General features: G+C 35.8%; 6 protein-coding genes and 1 non-coding gene across 8 annotated transcripts; 1 reads left to right on the top strand and 6 right to left on the bottom strand.

The window, feature by feature from the left end:
• Positions 1–764: 764 nt before the first annotated feature.
• C24H11.1 (Serine/threonine-protein phosphatase) lies at positions 765–2,585 on the bottom strand. Its single transcript, NM_067126.3, has 7 exons — positions 2,460–2,585; positions 2,281–2,412; positions 1,814–2,023; positions 1,579–1,742; positions 1,313–1,529; positions 1,080–1,235; positions 765–1,025 (listed from the first exon to the last, which is right to left on the bottom strand). The coding sequence occupies exons 1-7, from the start codon at positions 2,511–2,513 to the stop codon at positions 804–806; spliced, it is 1,155 nt and encodes a 384-aa protein (NP_499527.1). The 5' UTR covers positions 2,514–2,585; the 3' UTR covers positions 765–803.
• A 1,614-nt stretch (positions 2,586–4,199) lies between these two features.
• tbx-38 (T-box protein 38) lies at positions 4,200–6,179 on the top strand. Its single transcript, NM_067125.3, has 3 exons — positions 4,200–4,414; positions 4,576–4,894; positions 5,661–6,179. Exons 1-3 carry the CDS (start codon positions 4,209–4,211, stop codon positions 6,045–6,047), a joined length of 912 nt encoding a protein of 303 aa, NP_499526.1. The 5' UTR covers positions 4,200–4,208; the 3' UTR covers positions 6,048–6,179.
• Positions 4,437–4,516, bottom strand: C24H11.10. The gene has a single exon (NR_052771.1). It is a non-coding gene; the product is annotated as an Unclassified non-coding RNA C24H11.10 (non-coding RNA).
• On the bottom strand, positions 6,151–8,161 carry srd-74 (Serpentine Receptor, class D (delta)). The gene is made up of 6 exons (NM_067124.2): positions 8,022–8,161; positions 7,909–7,977; positions 7,210–7,444; positions 6,569–6,847; positions 6,426–6,497; positions 6,151–6,375 (listed from the first exon to the last, which is right to left on the bottom strand). Exons 1-6 carry the CDS (start codon positions 8,147–8,149, stop codon positions 6,187–6,189), a joined length of 972 nt encoding a protein of 323 aa, NP_499525.1. The 5' UTR covers positions 8,150–8,161; the 3' UTR covers positions 6,151–6,186.
• Positions 8,162–9,219: 1,058 nt separating this feature from the next.
• Positions 9,220–10,028, bottom strand: C24H11.5 (Gem-associated protein 7; the record flags this gene model as incomplete). Of its 2 annotated transcripts, NM_001129204.6 has the most annotated exons (3): positions 9,220–9,380; positions 9,654–9,753; positions 9,943–10,026. In NM_001129204.6, the coding sequence occupies 3 exons, from the start codon at positions 10,024–10,026 to the stop codon at positions 9,286–9,288; spliced, it is 279 nt and encodes a 92-aa protein (NP_001122676.1). The 2 variants fall into 2 exon arrangements, with proteins under 2 accessions (NP_001122676.1, NP_499524.1); NM_067123.2 differs by lacking the exon at positions 9,220–9,380 and having other exon boundaries at positions 9,634–9,753; positions 9,943–10,028.
• Positions 10,029–10,132: 104 nt separating this feature from the next.
• Positions 10,133–12,640, bottom strand: mdt-21 (Mediator of RNA polymerase II transcription subunit 21). Its single transcript, NM_001026013.3, has 2 exons — positions 12,429–12,640; positions 10,133–11,395 (listed from the first exon to the last, which is right to left on the bottom strand). Exons 1-2 carry the CDS (start codon positions 12,615–12,617, stop codon positions 11,192–11,194), a joined length of 393 nt encoding a protein of 130 aa, NP_001021184.1. The 5' UTR covers positions 12,618–12,640; the 3' UTR covers positions 10,133–11,191.
• A 949-nt stretch (positions 12,641–13,589) lies between these two features.
• On the bottom strand, positions 13,590–15,311 carry immp-1 (Peptidase S26 domain-containing protein). The gene is made up of 4 exons (NM_067122.4): positions 15,252–15,311; positions 15,073–15,198; positions 14,928–15,022; positions 13,590–13,906 (listed from the first exon to the last, which is right to left on the bottom strand). Exons 1-4 carry the CDS (start codon positions 15,295–15,297, stop codon positions 13,676–13,678), a joined length of 498 nt encoding a protein of 165 aa, NP_499523.3. The 5' UTR covers positions 15,298–15,311; the 3' UTR covers positions 13,590–13,675.
• Between the last annotated feature and the right edge of the window lie 1,039 nt (positions 15,312–16,350).

The following is a 16,350-nucleotide window of genomic DNA, read 5'->3' as shown; positions in this document are numbered from 1 at the left end:
GGCTCATGCCGCTCAATTTTTTGCCAGTTGTTAGGGACATATCCTGAACTTTAGCAAACAATGCTCTACTGAACAAGTTTAGTCCATAAAATTTCCCAAACTCTACTCTGAAAGAAGCTATTGCCGCCGATGTTTCTGACCGTCATGCGTACGCATATCTTTAATACAAATTTGGAAGATATTGGTTTCTTGGTACACATCTTCGTACCTACCACGTGGCTTGGAAAACGAGGACACACGAGACAGAACGGTGGGAAACTGGGAGGTCATTAAAAGGATGACGTCACTTTGTACAATTGTATCTTGAAAACAAGAGGGGAATTCAATAAGTTGTTAACTATGAAATTTGGGGAAATATGTATTTTTTCCGGTTGACAAGTTTTATGTAGTTTGCTCAATTTTTGGGACATGAGATTGCAGCCATTCTGAAGTGAATATGGCAAAGGGGCGGCAAGCGATTTGTTCCGGTTGGGGGTAGGTTTCCACGGCGGTCGACAGTTTCCGAGTTTCGCCACTCACTACAGAATTCTATGATTAGTATAGAAGGTGGCGAAACTCGGAAACTGTCGGCCGCCGTGGAAACCTACCTTAAACCGGACGCATGTGCGTCCGGCGGAGTCAAAATCGGACGACCGGAATCCGATTTGTACAGCCCTACCTGAGATATTTGCACAATTTTTTGAAAAATCGTAAACTAATTGTTACTTCAAATTACTGTAAATGTTCTATTCTAGTTAACAAATTGACTGTACAAACCCCAATTCCCCCAAAAACACTTTATTCAAATTCAGACAGCCAAAAACTCAATGAGGAACATTTGAAGTCGTCTGATCCTTGGCATTCTCCTCGCACTCATCACGTCGAACTTCGAAATCTTCGGGTTTGAGCTGAACAAAGCTAAGTTCGAGCATCTTGTTGACCACCACAACAGCTGCATAATTGCAGAGCTCAATTTGATAACGAGATGCCGAGAAGACAGTGATGAGGCGACGATCAGCGAAGAATGCATACCCGTACTCGACCACCTGGAGAATATTTATAGTTAATAGAGCACAAATAGAACTAGTAAAAAGACCAACCTGATGAGCTCTGACAATCAAATCGATATCCAATCTCTTGCACAAATCATCAACCTCCTTCTTTCCAAAGACGTTCGAGATTGCACGGATCTTGTTGGGCTCAAAGCCTTTGGCATCCTTTTCAGGGTCTGCCCACAGCAAGTCACAAGCGAGAGGCTGAAATGGTATTAAGATGAAAAGAAGCGCAGACTATCGATATTCCGATCAAGTCGGGCATTTTGACGGAAACTCACATGAGTCTTTGCAGTTTCCAGTGGCAATGGGATTGCACGAATATCATCGAGAGACTTCAAATGTGGAGAAATCCCTCCGTGCATGCAGAGAATACGCTTCGAGACGATTGCACACAGGGGCATATACGAGAAGACTTGATTGAAGTGATTGTAAACCGATTCATACACTTCTTCCCTTTGGAAACGCTTCTTGAGCTCCGCGTGGAAGCCGTAGTTTCTGTTACCAATAAGATTATTTTGTGTCAGATCTACTAACATGTGCTTACTTGTTGATGGCCTTCAACTCATGATTTCCTCTCAACAAATGCATCTTTCTGGGCATTGCCAATTTGAGTGAGAAGAGAAGCATAATGACTTCCAATGAGTGACCTCCACGATCCACGTAGTCCCCGAGGAAGAGGTATTGAGTTTTTGTCGCTGCTCCGCAGGCCTGAAAGGGAACATATAGAACAGCTTAGCACACATGCAGTTGGTATGGTAGGCAGGCAGGTAAGGACTTACATTGAAAATACGAAGCAAGTCGTTGTACTGCCCGTGGGTATCTCCACAAATGTTGATCGGAGCTTGAAGTTCCAAAAGAGCATTTGCAGCCGGTTTTGGAGGGCTCATAGATGTGGTTGCAGATGCTGAAGCAGATGGTGCAGTTTTCTTGTTCGGTGGAGATGTGTAGTACTTGAAGACACGTGTCAACAGCACATGGATCTCTTTTTCCTGAAAAAAAGACATTAGGAACGTAGGTAGGCATGGAGGCAAATAGACAGGCAGGGGCGTGGGTAGGTAGGCAGGCAACCGCTTAGAAACGCAGGGATGGTGCAGGTAGAGAATAGGTAGGAATGCAGTGGTTAAACATTTAGGCAGGTATGAGGCAGGCAGGTAAATATGCAGGGATGATTCAGATAGGCAATGGGAAGGCATGTAGGCAGGCACAGGTGAAGCAGGCAGGCCGGTATAGAGTCTCCTTTACTTACATCAAACATAATGGCTTTCGAGAATACAGGCTTCAGAAGTTTCTTGATCATATCGGTCAACTTGAATCCCTTCTCATCGGCCTCCGTGATATGCCAATTGTTGGCTTCCGAACCCGGTTCAACGGAAGTTTTCTGAAAAGGTAGAGGCATTTTAAAGAATCATCTGAATTTCCACTTACCTTTGGAGCATCTGTTGCAGCAGGATTTGAAGAATTCGAAGAATTTGAACTCATTTCGTTTTCAATTCAAATTGATCCCTTTGAAGTGTGAATTATCAATTAATGAATTTATTTTCTTTCTATTGATTTATTGATTTTGATGATTTATTGATTGACCATTGCGATAACAATTGTTTTTATTTTTGACGCGAACATTTTTAAATTGTTTTAAACTTGCGTAACTAAATTGTTATTAAAGTTGTAAACTATCCAAAAATTGTAAATTTTATGTTCTACATTTTGATAGTTGACAACTTTTTTATAGCGTTTTTTTTTTTTTTTTGTTTTTGACGCGAAAAATTTCTTTTTTTTTTTGTAAATTTTTTTCAATAATTTTTTATTATAATTTTCGTGATTAAATTGTTATCAAAGCTATCAAAAAGTTTGTAAATCGTTTTCCAACTATTCCTAAATTCCTAATCGATATTGTTTTTTTCTTTAATTTTCCAGATGTCCTCCAAGTTTCCCACAATATCGTGTGTCTTTCGTTTTCCAAACCACGTGGCGTACCATACATGGCAGAGAGTTGTGTTACGGCTCAAAGACATGTGCCGCTTATACTTTGCTATAAAGTATTTTGCCAAGTGTTTCGAACCGTTTTTGAACCGTTATTATTACTTGAAAAATCTCATATTTGCAGTAAAAATTACTGGAAGAAATGTACATTTAATAGTAACGTTTAAGTATGAAGCTATTGAAAAATGTATGAAAAACAAAATATAAAATTATTTTTATAATCAATTTCTTGTGTTTCTAACCAATTTCAAAATGCACCAGCCCTCCCGCTGAGCCCGACACATCTTCTCCTTCCGAGCCAATTCAAAACTGCGCACCGCTATCACTAGAGTGTGAGGTGTCAAGGTGTGGGTGGAGGTATACTTTTGAAGTGTGAACTACACATTCTAGATTGCTGAAGACCATAGAGATGCTCAGTTGGAGGAAGAGGTGTTCAAGAATCAGACACCAACATTGGCTCGCAGTTTAATGAGTGTTCCGATTTTACAGTTATTTTGGATATACTTCGCGTGTGATCCTTCTAGGTCATTATTATATTGGTGTGAATTCAAAAAGCCTAAGCCTATGCTTTAGCCTAAACCTGAGCCTGAGCTGAGGTCTAAGCTTAAGCCTGAGCCTAAGCCTAAGCCTTAGCTTGAGCCTAAGCCTAATAAGGGATGGGCGGCGAACAGGCTTTCTTGGTGAACGGCGAATTCGGCGACTTTGCCTATGCAGTTTTTCCAGTTTTCCAGGTTTTCTCTGAAGGTTTTTTCTTGTTCAAAGGTGTAAGCCTAAGCCTAATTGTAAGCCTAAGCCCAAGCAGAAGCCTGACTGAGCCTAAACCTAAGCCTAGGCATAACTCTAAGCCTAAGCCTGAGCATAAGCCTATGTCTATGTCTAAGCCTAAACCTAAACCTAAAGACTAAGCCTAAGACTAAACCTAAAGACTAAGCCTAAGCCTGCACCCAAGGCCGCCGTGCGCTACATCTCCCATGGCCACACGCTCATATGTGCCAAGTTGTGCTCCACTTGCCACGTGTCCACCCCTACGTGTGGCCCAGCCCCTTCCGGCTCCGCCCACTTACCGGCTCAGTTTTACAGAATTAGTGAGAGTGGTTAGCACTTTTATTACAATTAGATTTTTGTTGCTCTACTTCCGGTCTCACTTTTTTGTGCTTCTGTTACTCCTATAACTCCCCCTGTTACAGCATTACCATGTACTCGTGCACCTCCCCATCCGGAATTAAAGTCTCCTTGAGCACACCAGAAATTTGGGAAGAGTTCTACCCGAAAACCGAAATGATTGTGACGAGAAACCGTGGAAGGGTGATTTTTCCGCATTTGGACTATATCATCAAGGGATTGGATCCAGGCAGTCTCTACTCGATTTATATTCATTTGGAACGTGTTGACGGGATTAAGTGAGTTGGGTTAAAAGATAGAAAAAAATTTTCAACTGGTAAATTGTAGAAAATTAAATTTGCTACAATTTCTAAATTGACAACTTTTTGATAGCTGGTATACTTTCAGAGTTATAACCTATAGGACGATTCCAATTTCAAAAACTTGAACTCATTTCCAGATACAAATTCGACGCAGGAGAATGGAAAGAATTCGCCAAAGGAGATCCGATTCTTCCAATCCAATACAAGGAGCATCCGCGTGGCAAGCGTACTGGAGCAGAATGGATGAGTGAGCCCGTCTCGTTTGCTCACATCAAAATCACGAATAACCCGGAAATCAAGGATCAGAAGGTCATTTTAGTGCAGAGTATGCATAAGCACATTCCAGTGGTCACTGTTAAACAGGTCCGACATTATAAGACAGGGTATCAAGAGGATTTTAGTGGGGAGCAGTTCCGGTTGGAGGCTACTGAATTTATGGTGGTCACTGCTTATCAGGTTAGTTATTTGAAAGGGTGTGGGAAATTAAATTTGCAACAATTTGTTGAAAAAAGTTGAAAACATTTTAATCGCGTCACTATCAACGGAGATGAAGTAGTTTAAAGTTGGAGAGCATATTTTCAAGTTTCCAAAACTGTAAATTTCGAAGCGCTATTCCAACTTTTCAAATCAAAAATAAATGTAGACATATAGAAAGCATCTAATTCAAAATTAAAAAAATACTGAAAAACTTGCCGAAAGTTGCCATTTGCTGAAGCTTAAGCTTAGGCTTAGGATTAGGCTCAGGCTTAGGCTTAGACTTAGGCTTAGGCTTACGCCATTATACAGGAAAAAACCTTCAGAAAAAACCTGGAAAACTTAAAAAACTGCATAGACAAATTTGCCGAATTCGTCGTTCGCCAAGAAAGCATGTTCGCTGCCCATCACTGATTAGCCCTAGGCTTGGGCTTGGGCTTGGGCTTAGGCTTAGGCTTAGGCTTAGGCTTAGGCTTAGGCTTAGGCTTAGGCTTAGTCTTAGGCTTAAGCTTAGGCCGCAAATCGACTTTTTCAAAATATTTGTCGAGCACGTCAAATTCGGTAAATTTATTCGGCATGGCAATTTCGGAAAAAGCATTAAGTTTTCATTAAGTGCCGGATTGAAACTACGCTATTAAAATTTTGTCAACTAAAAAATAAAAAAATGTAGCAAATTCAATTACCCACAACTAGAAATTTTTCACCAACTACATACATATATTCTCTACAAAATTGTACCCTTTTCCAGAACGAAATCCTCAAAAACCTCAAGGTTCATCACAATAAATTTGCATCCGGATTTCGTTCGAATGGCAAGAGACGGCTTTCTTCAGACTCTGAAAATTCTGAAAACTCTCCGCCCAAACGCAGCAAATTGGTAACCCCACCGACAATCTCACCGCAAATAGATCTCCCACAGCAAACCCCGTATTATTTCAACCAGAATTTTGTGGCTCCGCAGAACTACCAGCCACAGTTTGCAAGTGCTCAGAATTACAATTTCGAAGTTCAAAATAATGCTCAATTAGCTTGGAATATGTATTATCAAAAACAATACGAGTTTTGGTGGCAACAGCAGCAAATGATGATGCCAGGACAACCACAAGAGCTCAAAAATGAATTCCAAAGTTTGTGAATTTTTTGTAATATTTTTATACCCCCTACCTATTGCCTTTCTCCCCCTTTGAATATTGTACTGCACTGATCTCCTGGATTACTATTTATGTGTCTCATAAATAACAATTGAAATAAACTTTATTAATATTTAAAAAAAATCAAATAGTCCTCGCGGAAGACTGCGCCACGGACAACGTCACCCCAATCGAGACACTTCTCTGCCGCCGCGTCACAAAACTCCTATATGGTGCAACGTAGTAGATCGTTAGAATCGGATCGATGAGGCACGGGATGACGCAGGTTGGAAACGGCACGAACTCGGCAATCTCGAACTCGATGTGGATTCGCTGGAAATTTTTCAATGGGCTAGGCGTGCCTGCCTGCCTGCCTATCTCACCTGCGCCACAAGGAAGTATGCAACATTGGGAAGAAGGCATACCATCGGGAACATTGCCTGCATTGTGAGTGCCTGGAAAAATTGGAAAGTTGCCTGCTTGTTTGCCTACCTACTAGGCAGGCAAGCCTACTCCTACCACTCACCCTCACCAAATCCAACGACGATTTCTTGGTTCGTTCACTCAAATGTGTCTGAACTTCGTTGATTTGATTGAAGATCTGATGTCTCCAGTACAGAATGAAAACGGGCATCATGTAGGGAATTCCCATGAGAATTGTGGTATTGATAAGATAAACCAGCCGAGTTGTCGACTTGAAGCCTCCATATTCGCCGAAAGTATCTAATAGGTGATAGTTGGGATACGATCTTTCCGTGTTCAGGGTTACTGTAGGGAAGTCGTATGGAGGAATTAAAATTGCTACCTGAAAATTTTGGAATTTATTTAGAAAGTGGTCCTAGTATTAGGCTTAGACCTAGGCTCAGGCTCAGGCTCAGGCTGAGGCTCAGGCTTAGGGTTAGTCTTAGGTTTAGGTTTAGGCTTAGACCTAGGCTCAGGCTTAGGCTCGGGCTCAGGCTTAGGGTTAGGTTTTTTGGGCTTAAGCTTTGGCTTACGCGTAGGCTTAGGCCTAGTCTTGATGAAAACCCTGAGAAGAAAATCATGGAAATTTCCTACTTCCTAAGCGTTTCAGGAAATAGGACAAGAAAACCCAAAAATTTGAACCAAAAGAAACATTCAAGATTATTTTAGGCCACGCCCATATCTTGGCTAACACTCTTCACTTACCAGCATTCCAACAGAAATCACCAACGTTACTCCGAAATTTCGACTCAACGCTAAATTCTCGCACTTTCCGTGACAAATCAACGAGTACCGATAGTACATGGACAATAGTATTGAGAGATTTGTGGTGCAAAGAAATAAATTATAAAAATTATAACCTATGAAGGCAATCACAGGAGACGCATGCCGAAGAGGGCCATATGGTACCAAGGCGACCGATTCGCCGGCGCTGATGATTCTGGAAATCGGGAAATTCTGATAACATGAAATTTTTTTGATGCGAAATTTTCGTCGACTTTTCAAGTAGTTTTTGTTAAATTTATATATTTCTATTTATATTACGAGAACACAAAATTCTGAGAATGCGTATTGCACAACATATTTTACGCGCAAAATATCTTGTAGCGAAAACTACAGTAATTCTTTAAATTACTACTGTATCGCTTGTACTGATTTTTTTTGAAATTAATCTTTTTTTCCTCCCGTTTTGCCTAATTTCGATATGTACTCCACACGGACAAACACATTTAGTTTTACAACTAAAACCGAGCCGCGACGCGACACACAACGCGCCGTAAATCTACCCTGGCCGTGGCTGAGTCGAAATTGCCTAGTTTGGCAAACTCTTCCATTTCGAAATATGAGGAGAACCAGAACACCTTTTATTTCAAATTTTAACCGCCGGTTTGCTATAAAACCCACCTCATTTGTAACAAAAACGAGAAAACGATGAGAAAAGTCTCACTGATACTGGTGTAGAGCAGAAGTAGTCTGAAAATAGGCTTTAAAAAATGTTCATCGGCACCTAAACTCACCTATACGCGCTGAAAGACACCGGCGACTTGAACCAAATCAGGAAAATCAATAGAAAATTCAATGGCAACGCGAAAATCACATAGGCAATGTAGTAGTAGTTTACAAACATTGCAACGCTCTCATCCATTAGGTAAAAGTTCTAGAATTTTTTTGTCCATTTGAGAATTTGTTCTGAGATCAAATTCCAAAAGATGAAAGTGCAAGAGACCATTAGAACTAGTTTAACTAACTGGCATTTTTTCAGTAAAAAATTAGAAATTTTTGAAAAAAATGCACTTGTTAAATTGGACCAATAATTAATTCAGGTTTGCTTTGCTAAAATTCAAAGTTTGAAACAGTTTGAAAAATTTGAAACAAAAAATAATAATAAAAAGAGTATAGAAATCTCCATAGATTAATTGGCAACGAACGAAAAAAAAGAGGAAAAAAAGTAAAAAAGTTCAGTGAGCCGGAACTAAAATCTGCTCGAAATGGCTGTACTCTTCAACTATTTTCGACGAAACAAGAGTTATGTTTTGTGATTAAAAGACACCCCCGGTGGGGGTTACGTGAAATGTTTGAAATCTCATTTAATGCAAAAAAATATATTATATGAGCACAAAATTCTTGACGCGCAAAATATCTCGCAGCGAAAACTACAGTAATTCTTTAAATGAATACTGTAGCGCTTGTGTCGATTCACGGGATCTTGATTTTTTGAAATTAACTACTTATTTTCGAATAACGAGAGTGATTCTTCGCATTATTTCCTCTTTTTTAGCTTAAATTTTATATTTTATCGATAAATAAATTTTTTATTCTAAATTCATTCGAGCCCGTAATTCGACACAAGTGCTACAGTATTCATTTTAAGAATTACTGTAGTTTTCGCTGCGAGATATTTTGCGCTTCAAATATGCTGTGTAATACGCAATTCTCAGAATATTATCTAGTTTTGCAAGCTTAAAAGGCTTAAAGTTGAAAAACATCATGAAACTTTGAGAATTTGACACAAACTTGGATTCGGACTTGGGTTTTTTCAAATTTTGGGCCATTGTGGCGTCACAGGCCCTTTTTTTTGCCGGATTCAGGAATTAAAAAACGATTTTCAGGCCTAATTCGGGCCGTCACAGGCTACAAATAGGCTTAAATAAGGAAAATGATTTTGAATCTTGAATTATTCAGGCCAAAATTAAGCTGAAATAGGCTGAAAAATTGTTTACAAAGCTTGCAGATTTATTATAAATATACAGTTGTAAAAAAAAAAGTTTAAAAAAAAAAGAATTAATTTTTCGAATTTCCGTCAAATGTGATTTTGACAATATCCGTCGATCGTAGTGCGGCTTTGTCGAGAATTCCGATGGGTGTGGCGAGTTTTTCTGAAAAAAAAGAATTTTCATTACGTGGCCGAAGATTTTCAGTTGGAAAACTCTTCCATGTGGAAAATTTGCAATTTTTGTAGAAATTTCGCCCCGTGGCCGAAGATTTTCTTTGTTGGAAATCTCTTCCACATGATAAACTTTCAAATTTCTATCGAATTCCACGATTTTTTCACAAATTTCACTAGTAAAATACGGTTTTTAGCAGCAAATTGCAAAAAAAATTCAAATTCTTCGGCCACCGGCAAAATTCCTAGGCCACGGCCACCGTACCGACGATCACGTGCTCCGAAGACGGTTGAAATGCTTTAATTGTGGCGGTGACCGTAGTTCGTTCGCACATTTCGATGGTGGCTGGCTTGTCGGCGGATTTCTGGAATTTTTCGAGAATTTTCGGGGAAAAATGGCACAAAAATTGGGATTTTTGGAAAATTTTCAGTTTTTAGACTTGAAAAATGAGAAAATCGGTGGCTTTTTTCAAAATTTTCGCTGAATTTTTCAGATTTTCACCAAAAATATCGATTTTTTGAGAGGTTTTGTAGATGAAATGTCCAATTTTCACCTGCAAAAAGCTCAAATATCGCTCCCGGAGCACAGCTTGTCGCCTCTGTTGCTCTCCTTCTGCTTCTTGTGTGCTCTGGGCCATCTGGAAGTGGTTTTGCTAGGGTTTTAGGCTAGATTTAAGAGAATTTCAGATAAAAAACCATGGTTTTTGCCAATAGAATAGGAAAATGAGGAGTATTAAATTTAAAAAAAAAATCAAATTTTAAATTTAAAAATACCCAAATTCTGGGGGAAAAGTGTAAAAAATGGGCAAAAATACAGAAAACAGTTAAAAATTAAATAAAAAGAAAAAGAGATCACAGTTTTTCGAAATTTAAGAAATTTTGGAATTTTCAAGGGAAAAATTTGAAAAAAAATCGATTTTCTCTGGGAATTTCTAATTATTTAAAGTGGTGGAAATCGATTTTCAATGGGGAAAAATTGGCAACTTTCTAGAAAAATGGGGGAAAATTGAATTAAAAATGATTATTTTTGAGGAAAAAAATTTAAAAAAAAAAAGATAAATTACCCACAATTTTTCAAATTTAGCAAATTTTCAGTAGAAAAAAGGGTAGAAAATCAATTTTGAATGGGAAAAAATGAATGAAAATAAATTAAAATTGACATATTTTAAAGGGTTGAAAAATCGATTTTAAATGGGAAAAATCCCAATTTTAATAGAAAGTCATGAAAGTTTATATGAAATTGAAATTTTCACGGAAAATTAGGCAAAATTTTTTCTGGATTTTAAGGAATTTTCAAGAGGAAATGGACTAGAAAATTGATTTAGAATTCTCAATTTTCCGGGAAAATCGGCCCAAAATAATTTTTTGCTATGAAAATCAATTTTCTCTGGGAATTTCTAATTATTTAAAGTGGTGGAAATCGATTTTAAATGAGAAAAATCGAAAATTTCAAGAAAAATAGGGGAAAATTAATTAGAATTTAACTATTTTCAGGGGCAAAAAGGGATGAAAAATCGATTTTAAATGGAAAAAAAGTTGATTTAAAATCGAAAAATTAAGGAAAAATCACAAAAAAAAATGGAAATCGGCTGAAAACATGGAAAAAAAACATGAAAATCGATATGAAATTGAAATTTTCACAGCAAATTAGGCAATTTTTTCTGGATTTTAAAGAATTGTCAAGAGGAAATGGACTAGAAAATTGATTTTTTTTTCTCAATTTACCAGAAAATCGGCCCAAAATAATGGAAAAATGATGAAAATTACAATAAAAAATCGGCAAAAATCGGCAAAATATAATAATTATTCACTGGGTCTCGAGCTCATTTGTGTCTTTGAAATCTCGGCAAGCTTCTTCTGAACAACTCCGACGAGCCGATTGCTGTCGCCGACGAGTCCGACGAGCTCATTCACTTTTTCTCGCTGCTTTTCGTCGTTTTTTATCATTTTCTCCTCGACTTCCGCTTCCTGGTTGCCCGCTTCGATTGGGAATGAGTCGATGAGGATCTGAAAATTATTTAATTGGTTTTTTCCCGAAATTTTAAGCTGGAAATTGAATTTTTTCGATTTTTAGCCATTTTTCACCCAGAAAATCGAATTTTCAAAAGAATTTCGACCTAAAATTCGATTTTTTTGAGATTTTTTTCAAGAAAATTATTAATTTTGTTCTATTTTTCACCCGGAAAATCGAATTTTCACAATTTTTTTCAAATTTTAACCCGAAAATTGAATTTTTCGACAGAAAATTGGATTTTTTTTGCTGTTTTTTGGGTAGAAATCACGATTTTTTCGGCAAAAATGAGAATTTGCTTAAAATTTTCAATAAAAATTGGATTTTTCTGTACTTTTTTGGCTGAAAATTAATTTTACTGAAACTTTTGTGGAAAGTGGATTTTTTTTAATTTTGAGTTTTTTTAAATTTTAAATTAATTTTTTTTTTCGGCTAAAAATGTGGATTTTTGAATTTTTTTAAAGAAAAATTTCGATTTTTCTTCATTTTTCACCCGGAAAATCGAATTTTCACAATTTTTTTCAAATTTTCACCCGAAAATTGAATTTTTCTGAAATTTTTTGGCTGAATATTGTAAAATTAATTTTTTCAGCCAAATTTTCAGAAAATCCTAAGCAAAAAGCTTCAGAAAAGCAGTTTTTCTCGTTTTTCAAACTATTTTATATTCCAGGAAACAATAATTTTCAAAAATTACAAAAATCCTCATTTTCAGCCGAAAAAAATTTAATTTAAAACTAAAAAAAACTCAAAATTAAAAAAAAATCCACTTTTCACAAAAATTTCAAAAAAAAATCTAATTTTCAGTTAAAAAAAATAGAAAAATACAAATTTTAAATTTTTGTCGGGTAAAAATGAGGATTTTTTTGTAATTTTTTGAATAAAAATTAGGGTTTCCTGGAATTTTCTGGAATTTTTTGAGTTAAAACAGGCTAAAAATAGTTTGAAAAACGAGAAAAACAGCTTTTCTGAAGCTTTTTGCTTAGGATTTTCTGAAAATTTGGCCGAAAAATGCTCAATTCTATAGAAAACCTCAATATTTTTAGCGGCTTTTGCAATTCCAGCGGCAAAAATCGCGCAATTTGGCTCATCCTCAAGCTCCTGTGAAATTGCTCCAAATTCACATGGCGGAGCAGTCGCCTGGAGCACTCCAATCGCATTTGTCATTAATCCGGCCATTTCGTTAATCATATCCTGTAGTTGGGTCATTCGATCAGCCATTTTCAAGAGTTTTTGGGCTGAAAATGAGCTTGAAATGTAGTTTTTAATAAAAAATTGGAATTTTCGTATAAAAATTGGTCGAAATCCTCTGAAAATTCGAGAAAATCAGATAAAAATGCATTAAAATGGAGTGAAAATTCATTTTTTTTTTCAAATTTTTTCCATTAAAAATTGATTTTTTTGAGTTGAAAACCTAAAAATCCTTATTTTCTGCGATTTTTAAGGTATTTTTCTGATAAAAAACCGGATTTTATGCGTTTTTTGGAACTTTTTAGGAATTTACTAGTAGAAATTTGAATTTTTTGAAGATAATTGGCTAAAAAACTTTGAATATTTGAGAAAATCGGATAAAAATTATTTTTTTTCTTCAAATTTTTACCAAGAAAAATTGATTTTTTTGAGTTGAAAAACTAAAAAAAATCCTTATTTTCTGCGATTTTTAAGGTATTTTTCTAATAAAAAACCGGATTTTGTGCGTTTTTTGGTACTTTTTAGGAGGTTTTCTAGTAGACGTTTGAATTGTTTAGACGAAACTTGGCTAAAACTCTGAAAATTCGAGAAAATCGGATAAAAATGAATTAAAATGGAGTGAAAATCGATTTTTTTTTTCAACTTTTTACCATGGAAATCTAAATTTTTTGCGTTGAAAATCCATACTTTCTGATACTTTTTTGGTAGTTTTCTGATGAAAAGTTGGTCGAAAGGCTCTGAAAATCGGATAAAAATGAATAAAAAATGAGTAAAATTAATTTTTTTTTTAATTTTCAATTAAAAATTGAATTTTTTTTGCGCTGAAAACCAAAAATTCTAGTTTTCTAGCGACTTTTTAGAGAGTTTTCTGATGAAAAATTGGATTTTTGGCTTCAAATTGATAGTTTTCATGGAATTTTTGCTGTAAAAGTGTTTTTTTCAGGTAAAAATAGGGTTAAAACCCATTAAAAAAATAGAAAATGGAAGTAGAAAAACATGGAAAAATAGTATTTTATGGCAAAAAAAAAAGTGAGACAAAAACCAGGAAAAAAGGGTGGAAAAGCACATAATTACACTGAAAAAGAAGCCTATTTCTCTGCATTTCTATCACTTTTATCCCAAAACCAATGATCAGAAATCCATCCGGCTCTCTCTGGAGGCCATATTCTCAGGCTGAGCCTTATCTGAACAAGGGCTTCAGGTACCGGGCCGAAATGTCTGGAATCTGTTGAAACTGGGCCGTTGTCACCGCGAAGGAATACGTGACCAATTGGAACTCTGCCAGATGGAAGCAAATGGGAGGTTACTGGATCGCCTTCCTGAAAAAATTGAAAATTTTATGGGTTTTTTTTAATGAAAAATAGCATTTAAATTGGCTAAAAACATCTGAAAATTTGAAAAAATCGGAAAAAATTGAATTTTTCAAGGAAAAATTATTTTTTTTTCGACTTTTTTTGGTGGTTTTGGATGAAAAATCGGATTTTTAAACGAAAATTGGCTAAAAACATGACACTGGGTCGCCTTCCTGCAAAAATTGAAATTTTAGGGTTTTTTTCTCGGGAAAATCGGAGCAAATTGGATTTTTTGCGTTAAAAACCTGAAAATCCTCGTTTTTTGCGACTTTTTAGGTGGTTTTCTAGGAAAAATCGAATTTTTGAAATGAAAATTGGCTGGAAACAACTGAAAGTGCAAGAAACATCTGAAAATTCGAGAAAATCGAAAAAAAAAAGATTTTTTTGCGTTAAAAACCATAAAATCTTCGTTTTTTGCGACTTTTTAGGTGTTTTTTTTAAATAAAAAAATCTGGGGTTTTTTGAACGAAAATTGACTTTTTTTTGCGTTTTCTGGCTTTTTACAGATTTTTTCCATAAAAATCCTCGTTTTTTGCGACTTTTTAGGTAGTTTTTTGATGAAAAATCGGGTATTTTAAAGAGATTTTCGGCTAAAAATGCATTTTTTGCAGATATTTCTATGCTTTTTTTTCAGGTTTTTCCTCTGAAATTATGGCTGAAAATGGAATTTTCAAAGATTTTTTACAAAAAGTTTTGTAGAAAGCCAGTTTTTTTTCAATTTTTTGCGTTTTTTTTTTAGAGATTTTGTGATTTTTCAGGTTGAAACTACTTAAATTCGCTTTTTTACACTTTTTTCCTGAAATTTAAACTGAAAATCAATTTTTTTTGCTTTTTTTTGTAAAAAAAAATTGCTGAATTTCAGGTTTTTCCCACCATTGTCGCGGAAAATGGCTCTAAAAATGAGGCAAAAAAACCAACTTTTTTCAATTTTTCAGTGAAAATTAAGTTTTTTAACATGAATTTCACGATTTCCAAGCGAAAAACCAACTTTTGCAGCTATCCGTTTGCACAGAAGCTCCTTAGGCTTCTGCGGATTCACACATCCCACTATATCTCCGACCTGGACGTTTTTATTGCGAATACCTGAAATTTCAGCCACTTTTATGTGAAATTTTCATTCAAAAAACTCCTACTAAATCGCTCGGCGAGCACCAAATCACCGTCATGAATCGTCGGATGCATCGATGGACCACTACAGATCACCATTTCCCCGATGTACTTGCTTATGCAGTGTCCGACGCAGTAAAAAGCGGCGGTTCCTGGAATTTTTGGGTTTAAAATGCAGTTTTCGGAGGAAAAATTGAGAAAAAACCTTTTGTAAACCTCCAGAGAAGCTTCAAGCCCTTTGATTTGACCATATTTGTCAGAAAATCTGGAAAAAGATGTGTTTTTCTCAAGTTTTGACGCTTTTTTTAACGGAGAAAACACATTATTCATAGAGTTTTCACAATTTCGGCATGACTTTTTATGAATTCACACTAAAACCAGTGATTTCTAACGATTTTTAGGTGAAAAATTGAATTTCAACACTTTTTAAAACATTTTAAGAGCGAAAAACAAAAATAATAAACAAAAAAAAATCGAAAAACATTCTCGCTGTGCATTCTGCCGTGGCGGTGTTTGCGTACAAAACACCAGAAAACGGTGCACGTGACGTGTCGTTTTCACTTGATTTTATCGCTTTTCTCTTCCGGATTTCGCAAGAAAACCTCAATTTCTCCACGTTTTCAAAGCCAAATTTCTTGAAAACTTCATAAATTTATAGGTTTAATTAATAATCGAGCCAAAAAATCCAATTTTCAGCCAAAAATCCACTTTTCAGCAGAAAAAATCCACTTGTAGCAGAAAAATCAAATTTTCAGCCAAAAACTTCAATTTTCAGCCAAAAATCCACTTTTCAGCAGAAAAAATCCACTTGTAGCAGAAAAATCAAATTTTCAGCCAAAAACTTCAATTTTCAACCAAAAATCCACTTTTCAGCAGAAAAAATCCACTTTTAGCAGAAAAATCAAATTTTCAGCCAAAAAATTCAATTTTCAACCAAAAATCCACTTTTCAGCAGAAAAAATCCACTTTTAGCAGAAAAATTCAATTTTCAGCAGAAAAAATCAATTTTCAGCCAAAAAATCCACTTGTAGCAGAAAAATCAAATTTTCAGCCAAAAACTTCAATTTTCAACCAAAAATCCACTTTTCAGCAGAAAAAATCCACTTTTAGCAGAAAAATCAAATTTTCAGCCAAAAAATTCAATTTTCAACCAAAAATCCACTTTTCAGCAGAAAAAATCCACTTTTAGCAGAAAAATTCAATTTTCAGCAGAAAAAATCAATTTTCAGCCAAAAAATCCACTTGTAGCAGAAAAATCAAATTTTCAGCCAAAAACTTCAATTTTCAACCAAAAATCCACTTTT

The sequence above is a fragment of the Caenorhabditis elegans genome, chromosome III (genome assembly GCF_000002985.6).
Source record: "Caenorhabditis elegans chromosome III".
Classification (NCBI taxonomy): Eukaryota; Metazoa; Nematoda; class Chromadorea; order Rhabditida; family Rhabditidae; genus Caenorhabditis; species Caenorhabditis elegans.
The sequence above is the reverse complement of the archived record's forward strand: the minus strand, read 5'-3'. Positions and strand labels throughout refer to the sequence as shown.